At 34.1% G+C, this 24,403-nt stretch overlaps 4 protein-coding genes across 4 annotated transcripts; 3 read left to right on the forward strand and 1 right to left on the reverse strand.

Moving 5' to 3' along the window:
• Positions 1 to 4,865: 4,865 nt before the first annotated feature.
• Positions 4,866 to 6,549, forward strand: LOC129251141 (putative nuclease HARBI1). The gene is made up of 4 exons (XM_054890515.1): positions 4,866 to 5,174; positions 5,234 to 5,672; positions 5,732 to 5,876; positions 6,115 to 6,549. Exons 1-4 carry the CDS (start codon positions 5,077 to 5,079, stop codon positions 6,507 to 6,509), a joined length of 1,077 nt encoding a protein of 358 aa, XP_054746490.1. The 5' UTR covers positions 4,866 to 5,076; the 3' UTR covers positions 6,510 to 6,549.
• A 301-nt stretch (positions 6,550 to 6,850) lies between these two features.
• LOC129251150 (uncharacterized) lies at positions 6,851 to 7,901 on the reverse strand. Its single transcript, XM_054890521.1, has 3 exons — positions 7,891 to 7,901; positions 7,619 to 7,820; positions 6,851 to 7,560 (listed from the first exon to the last, which is right to left on the reverse strand). Coding segments are annotated over exons 1-3 (846 nt in total). The 5' UTR covers positions 7,893 to 7,901; the 3' UTR covers positions 6,851 to 6,918.
• An 8,484-nt stretch (positions 7,902 to 16,385) lies between these two features.
• LOC129236018 (uncharacterized) lies at positions 16,386 to 18,088 on the forward strand (the record flags this gene model as incomplete). Its single annotated transcript, XM_054870180.1, has 2 exons — positions 16,386 to 17,906; positions 17,978 to 18,088. A coding segment is annotated over one exon (1,443 nt), but the record flags the coding sequence as incomplete, so codon positions are not given.
• On the forward strand, positions 17,917 to 19,378 carry LOC129251165 (uncharacterized). Its single transcript, XM_054890528.1, has 5 exons — positions 17,917 to 18,088; positions 18,169 to 18,311; positions 18,372 to 18,584; positions 18,848 to 19,001; positions 19,068 to 19,378. The coding sequence occupies exons 2-5, from the start codon at positions 18,213 to 18,215 to the stop codon at positions 19,193 to 19,195; spliced, it is 594 nt and encodes a 197-aa protein (XP_054746503.1). The 5' UTR covers positions 17,917 to 18,088; positions 18,169 to 18,212; the 3' UTR covers positions 19,196 to 19,378.
• Positions 19,379 to 24,403: the final 5,025 nt, after the last annotated feature.

Genomic DNA, 24,403 nt, shown 5'->3' on the forward strand with positions numbered 1-24,403 from the left:
AAACTGATGACAAGTTGACTTCTTATAAAGAAGATTATTTAGCTACCAAAAAACTAAACGCTTTTTCTTTATATCACAGTGACCTCAAAGGCATTGAATTGCTTACTGATCTTGAAATACACCTGCAAGATATTGAAATTAAAGGAAAAATTCGCGAAGCTAAAATTTCTGAATTCTTTAAACGAATTTCAATACCTTGCAAGGCGCATTCATAAAAAGTGGTGGCAGTAGACCAACAACAATGTTTTGTACGTTTGACTGTCACGGGAAGTATTAGCAAAGTAGAAAAGAAGGAATGAATTCGTCTTGTTTCATTCTGTCAAATATTTATGTGTATATCTGTTCTGGTTGTGGAAGTAAAACTGATTAAATATCAAAGGTCAGTCACAAATTATTTTAACTTGCTTAACGATTTTCTTATAAGCGGACGTCAGGCATAAGAGGATAATTTTTTCAGTCCCTTAGGTGTCTGTATGTAAGGATTGCTATACTGTATATAACGATTTTCCAGGATTCACAAAAAAGTTAGCCATTAAAAGGAAACGTTTTCAAGATATTTTCATATGCACATAAAAAAATATTTTTTTGTTGTTGGCAAAAATAGGAAAATTTTCGATTTATGTTGTAAGAAATATATAGAAAATTATTTTCGAAAGATATTTCTTTTATTAATTTCTTAAACTGAACTTATCTACAAAAAATTAAAGATTTAAATGAAAAGAAAATTCCATAAAAGATATAAAAATCATTCGCATGAGAATAGAAATAGTGTCCATTCTTAAATTTCGGCAGTTTTTAGCAAGCTCAAAAAGTATTTTTTGTTTGAAGGCGAAATCGTCTCAACATAAGCTTTAAAAAATGGGGTACATATTTACAACTTTTTCAGCCCAGTTTAGTCTACACATCTTAGCCGAAAGAAAGTGCATACAAGCCACTATTACAGTTTTAAAGAAATTTTGAAAAAGCGTTCGACAGTTTTTATTACCAAATATCCATTTCGAAATAACACAAATTTGCACAGATCATGATTTAATTTCGTAAATATTATTTCTTCAACATTTACGTCGCATATCTACTAATAAAAATTAGGACCCTTTTCCTATCTAACCAATAAAACTATTTTCACTAAAACAAACTGATGATAAACTATACCTAACTTTAAAACGCCAGTTGTTTCTTTCTCGTAGTAACCAGCCCCAGTTGGACATATAAAGTGAAGGGAAGTTTTTCCCCAACCTGAACATTCCAACGCATAGGAGGCATTCCTATGCAGTGAAAATCCACCATTTGTTCAACTATTTCCAAGGAGGGGAAATCAATTTTTTTTTTAAATTACATCGACCAAATAAATTTCACTTCATTTTGAAGCTAAACACAAATTTTAAATGATCGGTTTGAGGGTTCAAAAAACTGTAGGGAGATCGAAAATATGTTTATAGGCAAGTGAATTCTAGTGTTAGAGGTTAGTTGCGAAAACTGCTCTAAAACAGGTAATAAACAATTTGCTTCTATTTTATTTACGTATCTGACAAGTTTATAATACTTTTTAAGTTATGTAATGAAACTTTTTAAATAATATTTCCCATAGATTTTTTTTTAGTAATTTTTCACCACTTGCTTAACACTGTGCGCCACCGTCACCGCCACAGTAGCATGACTCTAGAGACTCAGAGTTAACAGTCAATGCAGCTCCAGTCGCAGACCCCGCTCACCCCCTCTGCCCGACGAGTATCGGTGCCATTCGCTACCAGCTACTGTTAAGAGCTGCAGTGTAAGTAGTCAGCATAGCTGCTCACCGTCTTCCCCACCACCAGCAGGCGTATTGCTCCACCGGTCGAATAGACAATGACTGACTAGCCGCGCCTAGCCTTACTTCTTTGACTCCTACGCAGAAAATGTATGCCTGTTGCTGGCCTATTGTAATTGTTTTTGCAGTCGTAGTAGTGACAGCTTTGTAGTAATAATGTTTGTATGTGTGTGTGTAGTTTCGATTGTTGATATTTCTATACAAAATAAGAATTAAAAAAAAAACATAAAAAAATTAAATGTGAGTAAAAATTAAATTACTACGACGTCGGCGTTGCGGACTTCTTTGTTCAAATGACCCACGCACACGCACACACATACACACATGCATGCAAATATATAGAAATAAATAATATCATGCCCGTGAGCTTATAAAATTATAATATGTAAATATATGTATGTAAGTATGTATGTGTGTACATCGGTGTCCATATTATCAAATGTATTTAATTAATTTCGCTCCAAAGTTGGACATTCGGTCGTTAGCTCGCCCGTCTGCCTGTTATTAGTCCCCATAAATATGCAACCGCAACAATAGACATAGCAACAACAACAACAACAACAACAACAACAAGAGTAATAGCAACCAGCACCATTAAAAGCGCTCATGTCGCCGCACTCAGATTGGCTTCAATTGACTTAGATTAATGGCCATGTCCACAGCCAGTTAGATATTGTTGCCTTTTTTAATTTTTTATGTATTTCATTTATTTTATTGTATTTTGTCATTTGTTTTTGTTCATTTTGCCCTGTATTCAATTTGAAAATGTATTGTAAACTTAATTATGGAAGTTTCCGCTATAAAAAACAAACAAAAAAAAAATATTTGTTTTGTCTTTCATTTATTGTTGCTTAAATGCTTTGTTGACCATTTTGCAATTGGAGTGTTTTTATCAAAGGAATAGAGAGATTAGTCATGAAAATCATGATTTCAAAGGTGATAGTAGTGCCGAACTGGAATAATTTTCAGAAGTTATGAAGTATATGTATATATGTATATAGTAGGCAGATACACACACATACATATTCCCCTTTGATCTCAGCTTGGCGATTCAGAATATGAAAAGAAATGAGTTTATGAAATATTTTTTTCACAGGCTCAAATATCAACACCTTGCTCTCCTCTCATTCCTACTCTCAGAGAGCACAGCCTTTTCCCCTTCAATGAACAATTCACTTGATTTTTATATCCACCCACTTGTGCCTAAGGGTATTAAAATTTTGTTCACATAACGGCTGTATGTGACAGCATAAAGTAATCGAGAAAGATATAGACATACATATATTGTATTGAGAATTTGCGAAATCGGTCAGTAACCACGCCCACTTATATTGGCAAACGCCACTTATATTAGAAGAGCCACTTTATGGTAAATGCGTGTATTCGTGTCGTTAACGACTTAATAGAACCCACACACTAGTGTTACTCCCCACCTCATTTAAATCGGATATAATTATTTTTAAGAACGGTTGAGAACCTCGCCAACTTTTTTAAGTTAAAGCTATATTTCCGTCTGTCCCTTTGGCATTACAGGCTATAATAATTTATGTTTGTTTAATGCCAAAATTAACAGCCTACTAAAATGGTAGCGGCTATAGAAAGTTCCGTACGGCACGAATTTAGTCCTCCATATTGGTTTCTTTATTGTTTCAAATCTACGTAGGTTTAGGTATAAATAAAAATTAATTTTTTCGAGAAAAATTCATAATTTTTTTAAGCATGAAAAAATTCTATTTCTCTTTTAAACTAAAAAAAAGGTTTCTTCAAAAATTTTATTATAATAATCATTGAGTGTTCAAACATTCTGTAGGCATCCGCTTACTGCCCATTTATTTACCCCCATCAGGTTAGGTTCGTATGACAACTTGGAATTATGCGTGATTATTCACATATGTATGTATGTATTTACGTGTGATATGCACTTTTCCAACAGAGCTTAGTGAACCTGACACATTAAATTGGAATTGCTCAACACTTTTTATTCTCTAATATAATCTCATTGAATATGAAATCCCTTTATGCCATTAATATTGTAATAGCACAGTCATTAGTATTTTATTTATTTGGTTGTTTGGACAACAAGGATAGAGCTCGCTGCAAAGAAACGACATACAAGGAATAATACTAACAACAAAATGCATTTATATTCAAAGTAGTGTACTCAGTGAAAACACTATACGTATATAAGAACCAACGAATGGCTAACAAATATAAACGAGTATAAAACAACAAGAACACTAAATGCTCGCAGACATTGTACACCAGAACTGAGGAGCAAAAAGGAACATACGATGGCAATAGCAATAGTACGCGCACACAAAAGAGTAGGAGAAGAAGCAGCTCATACACAATCATTTCTGACAGAGGCAACGAGCAAACATCAAAAGAAAATTACAAAATAAAAGAAGTAAGAACAAGAAAAAAACCGTAAAAAACATGAAGAAATAAAAAGTTTGGTAAACGCAAAAAGCAACAACATCGAAGACAGCTCCAACTACATTCGGCATGAATACAAGCAACAATGCGCATACGGTACGACTGTGTGTGATCGTACACTTTGGAGCACTTCCCAGTACTCGTTACCAAATGATGTGTGTATGAGAAGACGAGAAGGGTACCAACAACAGAGGCGAAACACTCCAAACACAAAAACAAAATGCGCTGTCGGCAACAAACAACGACAACGATGACTCCAATGCTGGTACAAAAGTACTCGTTGACAATAGCTACAACTATGGGAGCTTTGGCAGTGATGATGCCTGCTACTGATGACGATGGTGTCGGAGATGAGTAGTAATGAAAAAGTTGGGTAAAATAACGCAGTCAGAATGAAGAAAACTATATACAAAATCAATCAAAGCGAATGCGTTGTAAATATGTATGTACATGGGCTTGGTAGGAGAGTGCGTTAGAGTTAGTGTGAGAGTTTCATGATGTATTTATATACTCGCTTTGCGTACACTCACTCGCTCTCACTACTTATTTATGTACATATGTATGTGCATATACTTTTGTATGCGCATATATAACACCAGGGCCCTTACTCTGTAATGCGATGCGAAAAGCAATGCGATGGGAAAATAAATTGCGTTACGAAGGGTAGTCGGTACTCTGTAGCGCTATCGCATCGCTGAAAGTGTTGCTCTTTTTATTATTCACTTATTTTTCGCTTTAGTATGCATCACTGACCGAAATGCCAAAGAAAGCGACCAAAACAAACGAGCGATTGGAAGTAAAGTACATATATTTATATTAAATAATATAAAGTAATGGATTGTGTAGCTTTATGGGACGAATCATCTGAGGAAAGGATTTATCGGAGATTTATAAGAGATAACTCCAACGTTATGAGTCTCAGCGATCAAAGGTAAGTTAAACTTTAAAGAATTACTCATGCTTTATTCATCAGTTTGTTCTATTCATCAGTTTTGTGCAGAATTTTCGGCTTAGTAAGGAAGCCTTTATGTATGTGCTAAATAGCATAAAGGGTGAGATGAAATCTCCAACGAGAGCAACGGCTATCCCTGAAATTATAAAAGTTGCAACAACCCTAAAGTTTCTTGCTCAGGGTGCGTATCAACATTTAATTGGCCAAGACCATCGCGCGGGGCTAGCACAGCAAACCGTTTCCAGTTGCCTTTGGGAAGTTTGCAGTGCAATTGAAAAGGTATTGTGTCCAAAACATATCGTTTTTTCGATGAGCAGTGAGGAGCAACAGGATGCCAACCGTAGATTTTACGAAACATGCGGAATTCCGGGTGTGGTAGGAGCAGTGGATGGAACGCACATCCAAATGATAAGGCCATCAAATGACGAGCATTTATTTTTTAACCGAAAACTTAAGCACAGCATAAATGCAATGGTGGTAAGAGTGTTTCAATTAAATAAGAATATTTTCATTAACGATTTTTTGTTCTACTTTAGATATGTGATCACAAAATGCAAATTCGAGCCGTGAATGGTAGATTTGGAGGTGCATCGCATGATTCGCACATATGGAACTTGTCCGGTGAGCGCGAATATTTAAAAACTGCCTATGAAAACGGTGACTCTGGCCAACGAATTCTTGGTAAGCTTTTTAATATACTTCGAGTATATGACCTTAATGTAGTGGTCCGTATACTCGTATTAATATTGTCTTATATAGTATATAACATACATATGTATAATTGTTAATACACATATATATGTATATGTATATGCATTTTCATGTAATAAATGCTTATGAACATGCATATGCACATATGTAGCTATTGTAATTTATTGTTATTCAACTAAAAACACCTTTATATTTTTGTTATCTGCAGGTGACTCAGGATATCCGTTGGAACCATGGCTCCTTACTCCATACAGGAATTCTACGGAGGATTCAGACGAACATTTTTTTAATCAAAAACATTCAAAGGGAAGGTCGTTAATTGAGAGAGTTTTTGGCGTTTTGAAAGGCAGATTTCGTTGCCTTCTAGCTTCAAGGGAGTTGCACTATGCTCCAGAAAAGGTTGTGCAAATACTAAATGTTTGTTGTGCTCTGCATAATATATGTATAATGTTCAAAGTTCATCCTCCCAGTTTAGAAATCGAACAGGAACAAGTGAACATGGTAAATATAGAAAATGTAGAAAATCTGAGTTTTGGAAATATAGCTAGACGTATAAGAGACCAAATAAAAAATGATATGATTGCCACTCGAAATTCTGTATGAAAAATTTGTTTAAATAAAATCGTTTTTTAGTAAATATGAATTCAGTCTTTTATTTATGTTAGGTCTACAAAGTGTGTACATAGGTATATTAAAACTAATAGTAATAGTGTGCAAATTACATACAATGTATACATTTTTTAAGCTATAATACTTTGGTAAGGCACTGTGCATGGACAGGTACATCAAAACTAAGTCACACTTGTGTGTGCAGGTACATACGTACATAAGTAAAAAATTAAAAGAAAATTCCATGTTTCTCTAAACAAAATAAAAATTAATTCACTTGTGTGTGCAGGTACATACGTACATAAGTAAAAAATTAAAAGAAAATTCCATGTTTCTCTAAACAAAATAAAAATAAAAATTAATTCACTTGTATGTGCAGGTACATACGTACATAAGTAAAAAATTAAAAGGAAGTTCCATTTTTCTCATGTGTCTTATTTGTCTGCAACTCCAACATTTGTTTTTGAATTTCTAATTTCCTAAGTTTTAACTTAAAATTATCACAGTCCATTTTTCGACTATGGACGAACTGCTCTTTTGCTAATTTTAGCTTGTGTTTTTCTATTTTATATACCATTTTATATGTCCTTTCCATGGTTTTGGAAATATTTTTTAAGGAATCATTAATCTCAGTCAGTATTTCTGTTGAATTTTTTTGGTACATAATTTGATTATCCACCTGCTTTTCTAGTAAGCTTTGCTTATTGCGTGGAGTGAGTACCGAACGGCTGCAGGAAGGTTTCTCAGTCACCTGTTCGGGCACATCGACTGAATCGCTGTCATTCTCCCCTTCGGGCATATCGACTAAATTGCTATCATTCAAAAATGCTCCTAAACTTGTAGTTGGTACATCCGTCTGACGCGCACCAAACTCCCGCGTGCTACCTATCCCGCCCACAGCTTTATTTATGGAAAGCAACTCGCTTACTCGCTGCTCTAATTCGTTCAGTGAGGAATAAACGGACGGACCGCCCCCTGTACCGGCAATGTTGGTTCTGTTCCGACGCATTTTGGCCTTCAAATGAAGTTTGTAGTCAGCCCAAACCTGAAAATTATAATAACCCCACTATAGAAATAAAAAGTACACATGTCACTAAAGTTACTTTTCTCCAGCCGGCCATATCACGCATCGGTGGTCCAGCAGCATTTAGTTCGGAAGTTACTCTCTTCCATAAATGGTCGACTCTTATTTTTGCGTTGGGCGTCTTCATTAGGCCCTTTGCCAAATCCGGATGGGTGGTCATGAAGTCCACTAATATTTGGAATTGTTTTTTTTGTGTTTGTTTGTTAGTCTTTGGAGTTGTCCTATATATTTTTCCAAAAAGGTACAATGAATTAATATTTCAAATTTATAAAATTATCAATTAATACTTACATATTTGGAAATTGCGTATGCCTATTATCTGTAGCAGGAAAAATGCGATAGTGACAGCTGTTTAACATTCACTTTCGCAATACAGAGTGCTGCCGATGCGAAAAGGGAGAAAAACTTGCGAAAGCGCAAAATGTGAATGCGAATGTCGAAATACCGAGTACCGATTCTGCGATTTCGTGAATTTTTTCTTTCGCATCGCATTACAGAGTAAGGGCCCAGACAAGAAGTAGTGAAGCAAGAAAAAGAAGAAGCACAGCAATACGGTGTGTAGTCGATTAGGTAAGAGTGTGAGTGCGATATTTGTGTACATGTTTCGTTGGGGAGCATGTCAGCAAAGAATGAAATGAAAAGAATGAACAAAACCAGTAAGAAAACTACAGGCAAGGCATTATATGAATTACAATACAAAAAAACAAAAAAAAAAGACAAACAAAAACAAAACGATTGCCTTGTAACCAGGGAATCATTGCGCTAAAATGTGTTCAAATAAAATGCGAGTGGAGCATTGAAATGAATGAAATAAACGAGCTTGTGAGCCAAGAACGAACGAGCGAATGCCCCAACAATGCACGAACATTGCAAATAATCGCCCAACGAATATATTGTTGCTGTTGCTGTGCTGCTGCGGCAATGACGACGTCGGTAACTACCCGACAAATCAAAGTAACTAACGAGCAAACATTTTGTTTGACGAATTTAAATGTAAAAATTTTCGGCAACAAGCAAAATTGCAGGTGTTTGCAGTTTTTTTTTATAATTGGCTTTTAAATTAAATACTAATGCGAGTGAAGAATTAAAATAACGTTTTTATACTATATGTATTTATGTTATATGGTAGTTAGTTTTTGGAGAGATTAAAAAAAAAAATAATAAAACGAAACAAGTAGCTAAGTGCCTATAGTATTTCTGAGTCTGACTATTTATTGAAGAATGAATATATTTGGGTAGAATTATAGATAATCAGACAACTTTTAATGTGGTGCTTGAAAATAGTGCTTTTACTTTAACAAATTGTATGTGTGTATGTATGTATTGTATGTATGTAAATTATGCAGCATGAAATTATAAAACGGGAGATAAGCCTTTTTAACTGTCCCATGGGAAGTAGGAATGTAGTTTCCAATCGAATATAATTTGTTATTATACAAAGTTATTGTACGAAAAATTTGACACGATAGCAATGTTATTTGAAATCTAACAAGGATTTAAAATTCATAAAGTGTAATTTTGCGAGGCCACTAAAATGGGTACTTTTCGGCTAACTCTTGCATTTTAAAGTGAAAAGTATTGACTGCAACGCAATCAGCGAATTAGGTATTTCACTTAATAACTAATAATTAATATGAATATGAATGGAAAATCGAAAACACACAAAAAAAAAAAAATTACAAATTTATCGCTGAGGTAAGGCGAGGCGTGGAGAGGGATCATTTCTAGTCATCAAAGGCCATTCAGCGAAAACTGTACGGCGTCGATTGCACAACATGAATGTACCAAGCAGAATAGTTCGTAAATTTCATAAACAAGAAATTTTAAGGAAGAGGAAAAGTTTTGCTAAGAGCAAAAATCTGGGTGTGGACCAGAAGGTATGAAAAAGTGGTATACCATACTTTGGAGCGATGAAACAAAAATTAATTTATTTGGAAATAATGCTGGGCAAACAAAATGTCGGGCGTCCTTAAGGACAAGAGTTTTCGCCGCGGTTCACAAAACAAAAAAAAATTAAATAAAAAATAAAAGACAAGCATGATGGCGGAACATAATGATTTGCGAATGCTTTTCTTGGTATGGAAGAAGACCTATTTACTTGATAACAAATAAATGGAAAAATTTATTTACAAGGACACATGTATTTCAAGATGTGATGGTACCATTTGGATTGCTTTTTATGCAATATAATGACACAAAACGGCCGCCGTAGCCGAATGGGTTGGTGCAAGACTACCATTCGGAATTTAGAGAGAATGTAGAAAAAGTTTAGAAAATTAAGAAAAAGTTTTTTCTAATAGCGGCCGTCCCTCGGCTGGCAATGGCAAACCTCTGAGTGTATTTCTGAAAAAGGTCCTCCTAAAAATATCTACCGTTCGGAGTCGGCTTGAAGCTGTAGGTCCCTCCATTTGTGGAAACACATCAAGACGCACGCCACAAATATGAGGAGGAGCTCGGTTAAACACTCAAAAATGGTGTACGCGCCAATTATATACAGTTGCGGTCAGAATCTTAGTAGTGCTTATGGCTCATTATATTTAAGTGAGAGACTTCGATTCGCCAAAGAACATATAAATTGGCCTTCGACCAAATGGCGCAACATTTTAGGGTCGGACGAGTCGAAGATTGTCTTGTATGTGGTGGAAAGAGATCGCGCCAATATGTAAGACAACCACCTAACACCGAATACGAGCCAAAGTATACAACAAAAAGAATAAAGTATGGTGGTTCTAGAATTATGGTCTGGGCATGCTTTTCTTGCACAGGCGTGGGACCCATTCATTGGGTTAAGGAAATACTGAATGGCGCTTCATATGTTGATATACTCAAGGACATCATGCTGCCATATGCCAGAGACGGAATGCCGCTTGTTTGGACGTTCCAGCAAGACCCCAAACACACGAGTAAAGTTGCTAAAAGATGGTTTGAGGAGAGTCAGATCAAAGTAATGAACTGGCCACCACAGTCACCAGACATAAGCCCCATTGAAAATTTGTGGGTTGATGTCAAGGAGGCAGTAGCCCAACGCAAACTATGGGAAGCAGTAAAGAGCGCATGGGAGTCGATTTCGATTGAAAGATGCCAAAATCTTATTGGCTCAATGCAACGCCGTTGTGCTGCATTTCTAAAGAATAAGGGTCATGCAACAAAATTCTAATTTAAATACTAAACAAAACCCCTTGTAAAAATAAAAATACAATCACCACCATATAAAAGTTTTGTCAAAAAATTTCTTACAATTTGTTACACTACTAAGATTTTGACCGCAGCTATACATACATATGTACATTTCCAAACAAAAATGTGCCGTAGGCGAAAATTTGCGATTTTTTATTCCAAATTTTAATTTTTTTTTTAAATATATTATCGCCATTTTTTAGTAAACATTTTTACAATTTTTGAAAATAATGTTTTATAGATCAATCGCGCGATTTTTTATTCAAAATTTTCAGTTTTTATGAAAATATATATTTTTTTCTCGCCGAAGGTTAATTTAACTCTTTTAAAAACTACAAAAATGCCATCGAACCTCATTGTTGGTTGACTGGGTTTTCCGGTTTCGCTTCATTCTTTTCTCACTATCATTCCTTTGACAGTTCGTTCCGCACATTTATTTTGCACGGTATTATAATCGTTTACAAGAATATTTGTAATAACATGTATTTAGAACTTTAATAAATATCGTAGTATTATTGAGTAAAAATAGCTTTAAATCAAATCCTGAATTAATACGGAGTGTTTTTAAGTGAATACTCATTTTTCTGTGTTTGTATTTAAGGGGTTACGTGGGTTTCGTCGGGTAAAAAAGGCCTATTTTCAATATTTTTTTTATGTAAAAAACTGTTTATTTTATTCAAACTTTTTTCTGTCTTATAAATACATATTTAAAGAATAATTTCTGAAATTAAAAAAAAAAAAAATTAAAACTCCTCCATTGTGACGTCATATCCGGTGACCCCTCGAATGAAAGGTGCGTCCGCGTTGTCAGCATAACTCCTGACAGGGTTATCGAAAATGAAAAAACAAAAAAAGGGTTTTAGTTAAGGGGACCCCGTGGTCGATTTTTTGTTTTTTCGATATTTCGAAAGTATAGGCTTTTAAGAATATACTGTGAAATTTTCATGCGAAATTCCCAATATTATAGCTTCTACAGCCCATTAAGTAGGTAGAGAGCGGTCCGCGCGCTACTGTCCCTCAAACTTTAAACTCATTTATCTTGAAACGACTTTTTTCGGCAGGGCGGGGATGAAAACAAAAAAACTATTCAACCGAATCACAATGTTGTTCACAACATGTATCGCTATCGTCGGAACTAGAATCATAATTTTATTTAAATAATTTACTATTTTTTAAACTAAAAAACTAGTGAAAAAACCAGATTTTACGAACTTTTTTTTCAAAAGTGCGCCATTTTGTCAATTTTTCATTTTTTCGATTTGTTCTAGTTCCGACCATAACTGCACTATTACTGATTAAGAATCTTCTTCTTCAGCGGCATTTTTATAATTATAAATATTGTTTCAAAAGTAAAAAAAAAAAATTTTTGTATGCTCAATAAACGTACTAATAAGCCCGAAAAGTTGAAACATCGTTTTTTAAATTTTTAATGGCAAAAAAAAAATCGTGAAAATAGGTGAAATTTTCGTAATCTACCCTTAAGACCATAAACTCGTGCTTGAACGAAGGAAAGAAAAAAAAACATAAAAATTATTGTAATTGAAAAAAAAAATCCTTCGTTCAAGCACGAGTAAATTGTATCTCGAACACCTGAGTAAAATTTCATCAAGATCGATTGAGTACTTTTCGAGAACATTTGACAACCGACTTTGAAAATACGGTTCCGAGAAAAACGCGTTTAAAGTTTTGAGTAACAATAAAAGTGGCTTTGAGCGCACACCTTCCAAAGGCTGTATCTCCGAAACTTTTATTCGGATCGACTTGAAAATTTAGGATAATATTCTTGAGATGTTATAGAAATTAATAAGCCAAAAAAATCGATTTTTTTGAACCCACGAAACCCAAGTAACCCCTTTAGTAAAAAACGCGTCTGTTATAGGACTATTAAGCTTATGCAAAAATTAAACATTTTTAACATTAAATATTCATATTAATTCTTTATGGTTATTTAAACAATTACTATAAATCAAAAGACTGATATAGTGACTACATTTGTGTGTTATAATTTTTAAATTCGATCCATGCACTTAGACATGACAAGCAAATTTATCGTGGTAGCAATGGAAAGCCAACCAAATATTGCATTTTTGTTCCTATTGCCACTAGTTGAAGTTTTAAAAGATGCTTGAATTATTATTTATGTATATTTGTGGTAGTCATCTTTGAAATACAAGCCACTGTTATTATTAATTAAAAATTAAAAATTGTTTAAAAAACTAAAAAACACGCTTTTATTGCAAATCGAACTAAAAAGTAGAAAATACATTTTAATGAAAAAGAGACCTATAATGAAGTAATAGCAAATCGAACGATCAGTCATAGCCAACTACCTCAGAACAGAATTATAACAAAAATTAAGATACAAATAGAATAATTAACACACTTTTACCCTGCAAACCAACGTTCACCAGTTTTTCCAATTTTACCAACACATTCACTCAATTTTTCCAATAATACCCACACAATCACATTTAATTCTTTTGTCATTTTTGATTGGTTTATACATATATTTATCTCATAATTTTCGTGAATACTTATTAAACTTAACTATAGTGAGTGCGAAAGTGACAGCAAAAAACAAGTTGCAAATGTCAAATACAAAAATGAATCGCGTTTAATTCTATGAAAATCTCCAAGCGAAAAGGTAAGTTCAACAATTTTTAGTAAATTTTGCAATTATATATCTATTTAAACTAATAAAATGTATTTTTATTTTCAGCAAAACGTATTCACAACTTCAAGAGGTGCATCAGCAATACAAAAGCAATTCAATTCCAAATTAAAGAAGAAAACAAAGCGGGGATCTTTCTTTTGGTAAGTTTGCTCAATGTAAAACAAATTCTTTTTCGTTTATAAAATGTGCAAAAGCATGACCAGTGTCGGTGGTCATAGCTTTTGCATCCATACGTACACTGCGCAGTGTGTTTTGTGAAAAATAAGGGTTGAAAAGTAATTTGTTGCCCATACAGGATCAGTGCGGGGATCCTAACCTCAAATGCATATGTGTTTCTCATAGCTATGGGCAACAAATCTTTTCAATATGCCCATTGATATAATTGTGTGGCCATTGATATAAATATGTGCATTGATATAATTGTGTGGCCAAGAAATGTGTCACAGGATCAGTGCGATTAATCCAAACCAAAAAGATGTGCATATGCCATAGTTAAAGAAGCCAATTGTTGGCATTATAAAATTCTGTTTGTGGTTTGGTTAATAGCAGTCGCGTGCGCAGTGTAAGTAAATGGAAAAAATGTATGCACGTTTGTAGGATAAGAATAAAATTGTGATATACATATATGTATGTAAATATTTATATACACGAACGTGCATACACTTTTCCATTTATGCATAAGAAATATGCATATACATATAAGCAATTTGTGAAAAGTTGTGTATATCTACATATGTTTATATAAATAATCTATATTATTAAACTAATAAATCTTTTTTATCCTTAACTTCTAGGTCGTAAGCGATTTCATTAAAAGGGAGACGTGAAAATTTACCAGCATCCAGGGCAGATTCAGTAAGTATTTTGTAATTTTTCAATTATTATTTTATTTTTAGTCTGATATTACAGTAGAAGCCCGATAAGTACAATTGGAAAATTTCAGCAATGATTGCACTTAGCGAAAAATTGCACTTTTGCGAATTTCTCCTGTGGATCGAGGAATACCTAGGGAAAAATATTTTAACTCTATTCAATGCAATTTTCGATTGCGTTTTCTCGTAATACTTTTCCAGTGCTTTTGATCGGATATCATGCAAACAAACATAGCTTCACAATCACCTTCATCTATTCCTAATTCCAAAATTAAATTGCGGATTTCATCTGTGTCTGCTTCACCCAAATAGTTTTCGACCATCTCATTTAACCGTTGTAATCCTACAACAAGAAGGGGGTCGTCAATTTCGATATCCAATGGCATATCGTCTGGATTAGATTCAATAATCGCGTCAACTGTTGGGCTTGTACCCAATACGCTTTTCCAGCATTTAACAATCGTTTCAGGGAGCAATTTCCCCCATGCTTGGCTCAACATGTAATGAACAATCTTTTTCACTAATTATGGTTTCCATTAGCAATGTTTTGTATTGAATTTTTGTCAAGTTAAAACAACGAGGATTCATAGATTTGCCGATCGTTAATGGTTTTATTTTGTGGCTGCCATCACCATTTGCACACAAAAGAACACTGATTCGATCTTTTGAAACTTTGTTGCCTGGAGCACTCTTTTCATCTTTCGAAACGTAGGTTTTATTTGGCAAAAGTTTCCAAACGAGCCCCGTTTCATCAGCTTTATATGCATTATATTTGTGATGTTACATATCCTTTTTCAGTGATTTTCGCCGTCAATTTTTCCTTAAATGGCTCAATGGCTTCTGGATCACAAGATATTGATTCACCAGTCACAGTCAAATAGCGTGATGAACGCAAATACATTGACGTATTAAGTAAACAATTTCTTCGAACAAGAATTCTTTTGCGCCCGAAAATTGCAATTTTTTATTGCTCTTTTCGAGTTTTCTATGGACTCAAGATCGAATTGTACTTTCCGCGAAATTGCAGTTATCGGTATTGCACTTATCGGGCTTCTACTGTATATCTTTCACATATGTATTTTTTCTAATTATTGAAATTTGTGTTTAATTTTTCTTGTAGAACACATTAATACACACACACGTACACGCAGCGGAGGAATTGGTTAAGTATCGTAGTTAGAACAATGAGTAAAAGAACGTTGTCTAATTTATTGGGAAAAGAGAAAAAAAATTATGAGGAAAATATAGCGAAATTTCGCAAATTAAATGAAAATGTTAACGTAGAAGCAAATGAAAACTTTCCCAACAGATTAGACGATGATGATTTACCATCAACAAGTAGAGTAGCTTTGCAAAATTTAGAATATGATATAGATAGCGGAGATGACAGTGTGTTTTTTGAAGATTTAGATGTAGAAGATGTTGAGGTAGATAGTTATTCAGAGGATAGGGATAGTAATGTAGAAAATGCGTTCCTTTTGTCAACCTGGGCGGTTAGTAATAATATTCCTCAGAATAGCGTAGACGATTTGCTTAGGACTCTAAAACTTATGGGTGTAGAAGGTTTGCCACTGTCAGCTAGGTCTCTTTTAGGTACAAGTAGGCAAAAAGTTAATATTAAGTTAATTCCTGGAGGTGAGTTTTTATATATAGGTATTCAGTTTTATTTATGGGGTGCAGAATTTAATGTATTGGAAGATTGTGAGGTAGTAAATATTGATATTGGGATAGATGGGTTAAAGTTATTTAAGAGTAGTAATAGGTGTCTTTGGCCGATTTTAGGATATGTCGTAGGTTCTAAGTTAGGCCCATTTACGATAGCGTGTTTTTCAGGGATGAGTAAGCCAGGTAGCGTTAACGATTTTTTGAGGGACTTTTGTGAGGAAGTAAGTTTTTTGAGGAAGAACGGGGTTAAGGTAGGTAGCAATCTAGTATGTAAGCCGTTTAATATAAGACTATTTAGTTGTGACGCCCCCGCTCGTGCATTTGTTACAGGAGTTAAGTCGCATACGGCAAAGAACTCCTGTTCCAAATGCACGATTTTATATATAGGTATTCAGTTTTATTTATGGGGTGCAGAATTTAATGTATTGGAAGATTGTGAGGTAGTAAATATTGATATTGGGATAGATGGGTTAAAGTTATTTAAGAGTAGTAATAGGTGTCTTTGGCCGATTTTAGGATATGTCGTAGGTTCTAAGTTAGGCCCATTTACGATAGCGTGTTTTTCAGGGATGAGTAAGCCAGGTAGCGTTAACGATTTTTTGAGGGACTTTTGTGAGGAAGTAAGTTTTTTGAGGAAGAACGGGGTTAAGGTAGGTAGCAATCTAGTATGTAAGCCGTTTAATATAAGACTATTTAGTTGTGACGCCCCCGCTCGTGCATTTGTTACAGGAGTTAAGTCGCATACGGCAAAGAACTCCTGTTCCAAATGCACGATCGAGGGCGTCTATACACAAAGAAGGGTAAGCTTCCCGAAGCAAGTTGGAAATTTAAGAACAAATAGTACATTTAAAAATAGAATAGATTTAAGTTATCATAGTTTAGAATTTAAGCAAGCAGAAAGTTTGCTAGAATCTTTTAACTTTGGCATGGTTTCACAATTTCCTCTTGAACCCATGCATTTAGTAGATTTGGGTGTAACAAAAAAATTGCTCCAGTTACTTGTCAAGAAAGGTAACGTTACGAAAATGAATGAGAAGCTTTTGCTTCTTAACAGGTTCGTACCGTCTGAGTTTAGCCGGCTTAGCCGAGACCTTGACCAGATAAGTAATTGGAAGTCAACTGAATTCCGGCAGTTTTTATTATATACCGGGATATTTGTTTTGAAAGACTGCATTAATGAAGATTTATATTATCATTTTCTTTTACTACACGCCGGAATTCGATTTCTCTCTTGTGAGAAATCTTTTAACGTAGAATCGAATGTCGCCAATGAATTGTTAAAGGAATTTGTTGATTTGTTCGGAAATATTTATGGCGACCATCTAATAAGTTATAACGTTCACGGGTTGTTACACCTTTCGGATTGTGTTAGAGAATTTGGTCCTTTAGACAATTTTTCCGCGTACAAATTTGAGAACTATATGCAGCATTTAAAAAAAATAATTAATAAACCTAATAAAATTTTGCAGCAAATGTTTTTCAGAATATCGGAAAGATTAAAAATTTCAGATTCTAGCAAACTTTCTAAAAACGACCTTTTTATAATAGATTTTAATAAAGATAAAGATAGTTATTTTCAATGTAATAAGGGGCCCATTAAAATTGTTGGATTAGATAAAGAAACCAACAGTTTTAAAGCACTCCTTATTTCTAATTTAGAAAATTATTTTATCGAGCCAGTAGAATCTATGTCAGGGCTAGGTATTTGTATAGGTGAAGTATTAAGTAATGAAATCCTAATTAGTCGTAGTGATATAAGTTATAAATATTTTTGTATAAACGATAGAAATAAGCTTATTCTTGTCCCCATTCTACATAATTTATTTCGTTCTTTTTTTTAAGTAATACAATGGAGGACATTTTTTTTCCGGAAACCGAAATGATTTCTCCACCACGCTCGGGCCCCCCTACTTTTACAGGTATAAATATAAAAATATATTAACAGAATTGTAAATATTTATATTCATACTTAAAACTAATTCCATTTTAGGGTCTGCCGTGCAGCGTAAGCGGTTTGCTGTATCGCAGCCCTACGAAAGGCGTACAGCGATCCCAGATTCCCCCAGCGCAACGGTATCCAACCATGCTACTGCGGTTGCAAGTAAATGTTTTTATATTTTAATAAATTTCAATTCTTACCATTATTTTTTTGCGAGGTTGTTAAAAAAACATTTATTTCAGGTGAACCAGTTTCTCTGGCTTCTTTGCAAAAGGAGCTGAGAGAAATGCGGAGCGAAATCCGTGAATCACTGGGGGAAATAAAGACCACCTTACGGGACCTAGAGGGTAAGGTGGAAAGAAGTTTCAAGGACTTCGAAAAGAAGGTTATACAAGTATCTTATTGAAGTAATGAATTATAACTTTATAAGCTTTTTATTATTTAGATGCCAGAAAGAGCGGAAAGTCAGGTCCAGGGGCAGCTGATGAGGGAAGTGAAAGTGGTGATGACAAGAGTTCACCAGAGTATTGCGCGCATCACGGGAGATGCTCTGAGTCCTGAGTATATCAAGATTCAGAGTATGCTCCCAATAACATCGCAGGATGCGATTAATACTCTGGAGGAGCTCTTAAATACCAAGTCATACGCCGAAGCAATGGTAACTATTATTTCTACTATACAATATACACATGTGATCATGGTTGCTTGAGTTAAATTGTAAAATTAAAATTGTAACATCTAAGAATTCTCCGTATAGCGTTTTCAAAATTTGCCGAAATAAGAGATTTCACAAATTTTGAGATACTTATTTCCACTCAAACAACTATGATTTACATAAAATTACGTACAATAGGGTGTTCAATATCAAATAAGCTCAAAAAATTTTTAATCAAATAAATAACTTAATTTTATCTTTTCTAGCTAAATATTTTGCTGAAGCTGAGGGGTGCTAAAGGATGCATCAAAGGGGTGATGAAGCGCGTTTACTCCGACGAGTTGCTGTTCCATTACAACTTTGAGGGGAAAGCCAACAAATCGGCGCTTTTGGGCCTCAAAAGTCTGGAGCTCATTTTCGGTATTTACATTTTTCGTTTATACTTTTTTTTATATATATAACATGTTTTTTATGTATATCCAACAGATACATTTAATAGCACCCCGAAAAGCGAAGTCTTTGCTGAAATTCGCAAAGCGGTTTTAATGAGCCACAACCGACATAAACAAGTAGTTAGAAAACAAAAACAAAAAATTAATATTCAAAATAACTAATAACTAAAACTAAAATATTTCTAAACCTAATTTTATAATGTCAAATTACTTAAATTCATGTTCACTTTCACAAAACCAAATTTAAGAATGTAAATATTATACTAATTTATGTACATAAAAACTAAACCGTAAACTTTTCTAATAACTAAACTAATTAATGTATATAAATAACCAAAACTAAAATTTGTCTAACACCAAAACCTAATTTAAGAATGTAAATATTATACTAATTTATGTACATAAAAACTAAACCGTAAACTTTTCTAATAACTAAACTAATTAATGTATATAAATAACCAAAACTAAAATTTGTCTAACACCAAAACCTAATTTAAGAATGTAAATATTATACTAATTTATGTACATTAAAACTAAAACGTAAACTTTTCTAAAAACTAAACTAATTCATGTATATAAATAACTAAAACTAAAATTTGTCTAACACCAAACCTAATTTTATAATGTAAATATTAAAATAAATAACTAAAACTTAACGTAATTTTGTAATGTAAATAGTAAATTAATATAAATAGCTGTACATAAATAGAACATACTAAAAAAATTATTATATTAATTGTATTAATTTTCTTTAGAAACTAAAAATTAACTAAATAAATATTAAAATGATTCAATATTCAATAAATAACCATTTGTATCAGTAATTTTGAAGGATTATTGTATATAGGATCCGTAAGTATTACCTACAAAATTACCCTTTTGAAGAGATTCTGTTAACTATGTGTTAACAACGAAATTCACTTATTCATGAGATTCTGTTAGCTACATGTTAACAACGAAATTCACTAGTTTATCCAATTCTGTTAACTACATGTTAGCAATAACATTCACCAGCCCAAAAGATTCTGTTCACTACATGTTAACAATGAAATTCACTAGTTTATGGAATTCTGTTAACTACATGTTCACAATAACATTCACCAGCCCAAAAGATTCTGTTCACTACATGTTAACAACAACATTCACCGGCCCAAAAGATTCTGTTCACTACATGTTAACAACGAAATTCACTAGTTCATGAAATTCTGTTCACTACATGTTAACAACAACATTCATGAGTTCAGAAGGTTTTGTTCACTACATGTTACCCACATCATTCACAACTTGAATGTCAATTAGAGCAGCACAGCAGTATTGAGAAATTTCTGTTAGTGCGAGCGAATAAAATCATCACACGTATAGACTGGAAGTAGGTAGAAAGTGCACGGCGTAGAATATAAAATTACTACAAAGCTCACAACTTCACAGGTGAACGATACCCACAAGTTAGCAGGGTAAATAGCAGGTAGTTGGTTTGCAGGGTATTAGCTCGCGTTGTATGTATGTATAACGGAACCTTTGACCTTAATTTTCACTGGCTTCTAAAAATCTGATCGACTCGAAACACACAACATAGATGACTAGATGAGAAACTCTTTTTATCGTGAGAGCGCTGAAAAATGTGCATTTTTTATAACATTTGCCAATATTGCCACACCGGTAGAAACATGAATTGGGTATTTTTATAAACAAAAATTGGGAATTTTTAGTTTCCACACCACCATTGAGGTTAGTATTTAGTGTGCGGTTGTGTAATAGTATATTACTCGTAAACACCTACATATACTAAAAATAAGCACAATCCGTATGAAATATGTACATAAATAAGCAAAAAATTTAAAAATTTATATGTGAATGAAATTATTTAAAACTGATATACATAAGTAATTTAATAATAATAAAGTTATGAACCCGAAAAACATAAAAAATAGTTAAAAAAACCTAAAACACGCTTTTATTGTTAATCGAACTAAAAAGTAGAAAATAAAAAATTGTTTAAAAAAACTAAAAAAACACGCTTTTATTGCTAATCGAACTAAAAAGTAGAAAATAAGTTTTAATGACAAAGAGACCTATAATGAAGTAATAGCAAATCGAACGATCAGTCATAGTCAACTACCTCAGAACAGAATTATTGCAGTCAGTGAATAAAAGATTCGATATATTCGTGTTATATTTAATTCCTTTCTTATCGACTGTGAGTCTAAAGCTATGCAGTTATCGGCCGTGATAAAGAAGTTATCGGGATGAAGAACTTGTTTCGTGGAGGAAGCCTGAGAAACTGATTTACAAGAATAAGTAAATATTTTTCATTTTACAACCAAATTCACCTCACTTTTTGCCCACAGTAGTAAAAAAAGAAAATATTAATCCTGGCAATCCTAATAAGGATAATGGAAAACTTTAATCAAATTATTGCATTGTCATCGGTCCTTGATAGGTGTGCAAAATTCCAAGTCGATCAGATTTTTAGAAGCCAGTGAAAATTAAGCTCAAAGATTCCGTTACATACATACATACATACAACCCGAGCTAATAAAAGTGTGTTAAAAAGAATGGATTTTCCGTATGAACGGGAGAGATTTTTATGCTAATGATCATGTTATGTATGTATGTATGCTTGTGTGAGATGTTTTGTATGATGATAAAAACCATTTTTTGTCAACTTACTTCAAAACAGCAAACAAATTTGACCTTCAGAGGACTGGTTTCCCAATGCCAATTCTATCCAATTCTATTGATTGCTTTATTCGGCAACTCAAAATAAACACGCATTTTGTAACTTCTTATTCACTGTTAAAATATAGTATTTTCTTTGATTTCAATATTTCTCACATGCACATTCATGTTAAAATTTGTTTATTCTTGTTTTTCAGCCGTCTTTTTTATTCATTCATATGTATCTACAAATATTTATGTATTTACATATTTGAACTTTAATCACTAATTTATTACTTTGACTTTCGCAGTGGCACGCTTTTATGATAATATCTATTAACGAACAAACAATTCACACCAAATCGATAAATTCTGCAATGAGAAAAATTCAGTTTTTTTGTTGTTATTCACAGTATTTTGTTCGCACAATAAAATGCATCAAATTAGGCCTTGTTTGGCATTGTTTTCATTGACAAACTCATTTATTGTTTTAATAACATCTCTTTTTGTTTCTTTGGCTTGCGGATAAAATTTTATCAACCGTCCGCCCGTCCGTCCGTCTGCATTATTTTAAGTACATTTATTCGACCGACTGTAGTAGCAAACTGTGCAATTCAACGAACAACCTATTCGGCCAAGCCAGGCAGCTCAGTGAGCCACTCGAAGCGAATGAACGTTTGGCGATAGCACCCTGCCGCCGTTGCACCCTCGCTTATTACGCCCACACATGTCATGTTGCATATGCATGTATGTATGTATGTAGCGGGGCTGTGCCTTTCTGGGGCGCGAGCAGTTTTCACTTTGCCGTGAAAAATGTTTCATTCATTGAGGAAAATAGAAAATATATACACAAAAACGTACGCGAACGCGCGATAGCGGCAGCCGTGACAGTAAAATTGACAGCAGCGAACGAGTGAGCAAATGAAATGAACGAAGAAGCGAGTGAGCTCGCTTCTAAAACTGGAATATTGGTGAGTGGGCCGGTGGAGAAAGGTAGGGGCAAGTTGGTGTTGGCCCGGTCCCGAAAATAATAAAACAAATGTGTTGATATTGAGATTAGCGGTGCCGAGCGTGCTAAAAACGAATAGCAAAACAGAGGTATGTATGTATGTACATATATCTGTATGCATTTCTGTACATTAAATATCTGTTCACAAAATTGTACCAGAAAGTGCTGGTGTTAAGCCACTGAATGGTTGTGAAAATACAGCTCTTCTTAATGTCAATAAAGTTAAATACATATGAAAGCTGCAAACACTTTTTAGCGATAATTTTTCAAACAGATTTCATGGGTATTTAGTATGCCTGACCATTCTCAGTTTTTCATTTCATGCCTGCGCCCGTGTTACTGTGCACAACCCTACGCCAACGCCACCCACAAAAGTCTCTTTGCGTGGTCACATGTGCCGACGTGTAGCTCCTACTCCCCTCAACCTTTTCACTGTATACCTATGCATGTGCATACATATGTATACAACCAAAATTTTATTCATGCATGTATATCTGCACAAAAATGTCCCTCGCTAATTCCCACTTGTCTTGGCTACCAGCGCTCACGCTCACTTCCAATTCCGACACCTCATATGGTTTGTTGGTGCTTGTATTGAAAATTTTCAGGCACTTACGTTTACGATTCTATTTTAGTGATTTTATTTATTTATGTATTTCCTTTTTCACATCCTCGTCTTTTCGTCTGTGCAACACTTCAAATTTTCTTGCAGCGCAGCAAATTTCAGAATTTTCTACCCATTCATTGTTGTTTTCTTGCCTCTACATTTTGTTTTCCTTGTTTTTGTTTGTTAAAATACACACCTACAAAGGAATTCGATTTTTTCTCTACTTTATTATTTTTTCATTTTCTCACTTGCGCTCGCATGTTCACTCGCTCACACGTACAATCAGTCATTTATTCAATTTGCTTTTGTGCTATTTTCTTCTCACTCTTCCGATGGTAGCAGAAAAAAAAACTTTAAACAAATTTTTTTCCCTTCCCAAGATATTTCAGGTTGGTTTTTTTCACAATTTCGCACTAAGTTTTCACGGTTTTACACAATTGAATTTTCTAAAAGTCTTTTTGCTTTAGCACAATTTTAAAAGTATGTGAAATTTGAGAAAAAAAGAACTTTTTCAATTCTTCTCTCCAGGAAGTCGCTCAACGCGGTAATCGACAACCAAAACGTCCGTCTTTCAGTCGTACTCAACGCGAAGTAAACGCAGTAGCCAATCTGCAATAGACGATAAGACAATTTGCTGTCAAAGATGCCGATGCGCAAAAATGCAACTCTGTGAAGGGTGTGACTGAATACACAATGTTGCTGAATGATGCGAGCAGACAGATATCTCTTTTGTGCGGAGCGACGAATACGAAATGGAAAATAGCGATTGCAAACTTTTAGCTAGCGACCACGAGATGGCGCGCTGAGTTTTGCCATTACAGCTAGTACCCAACAGGTGGCGCCAAAGCAGAGAAGGTAATGAAATGAGGTCAAGTATTTTTAGTACAGTTGAGTTTTGAAAGGTTCGCAGCAAGGAATTTTAGAACACAGAGTTTTACACCAAAGGAGTTAGGTTTTTGTTTACAGTTAACGTGTTTTTTAAGAAAAGCGATGGTTGAAATATTGGGGTTTTCAACATCGATGCCTTCTTCATCAACGCATCGTCATTCGCAACATCGTTTTTATGCGGCCAATGCCGCAGCTCTATTCGCATAAG

The sequence above is a fragment of the Anastrepha obliqua genome, chromosome 1 (assembly GCF_027943255.1).
Source record: "Anastrepha obliqua isolate idAnaObli1 chromosome 1, idAnaObli1_1.0, whole genome shotgun sequence".
In the NCBI taxonomy this organism is placed as follows: Eukaryota; Metazoa; Arthropoda; class Insecta; order Diptera; family Tephritidae; genus Anastrepha; species Anastrepha obliqua.

What these genes read in the sequence shown, in the direction of transcription:
- LOC129251165 (XM_054890528.1), top strand. Translation starts at nt 18,213, where the DNA reads ATGCGGAGCGAAATCCGTGAATCACTGGGGGAAATAAAGACCACCTTA. An exon ending in TCAAGGACTTCGAAAAGAAG is followed by an intron (nt 18,312 to 18,371) that starts GTTATACAAGTA and finishes TTTATTATTTAG; the next exon opens with ATGCCAGAAAGAGCGGAAAG. An exon ending in AGTCATACGCCGAAGCAATG is followed by an intron (nt 18,585 to 18,847) that starts GTAACTATTATT and finishes TATCTTTTCTAG; the next exon opens with CTAAATATTTTGCTGAAGCT.
- LOC129251150 (XM_054890521.1), bottom strand. An exon ending in ATATGGCCGGCTGGAGAAAA is followed by an intron (nt 7,561 to 7,618) that starts GTAACTTTAGTG and finishes TATAATTTTCAG; the next exon opens with GTTTGGGCTGACTACAAACT.
- LOC129251141 (XM_054890515.1), top strand. Translation starts at nt 5,077, where the DNA reads ATGGATTGTGTAGCTTTATGGGACGAATCATCTGAGGAAAGGATTTAT. An exon ending in ACAGCATAAATGCAATGGTG is followed by an intron (nt 5,673 to 5,731) that starts GTAAGAGTGTTT and finishes GTTCTACTTTAG; the next exon opens with ATATGTGATCACAAAATGCA. An exon ending in CTCTGGCCAACGAATTCTTG is followed by an intron (nt 5,877 to 6,114) that starts GTAAGCTTTTTA and finishes TGTTATCTGCAG; the next exon opens with GTGACTCAGGATATCCGTTG.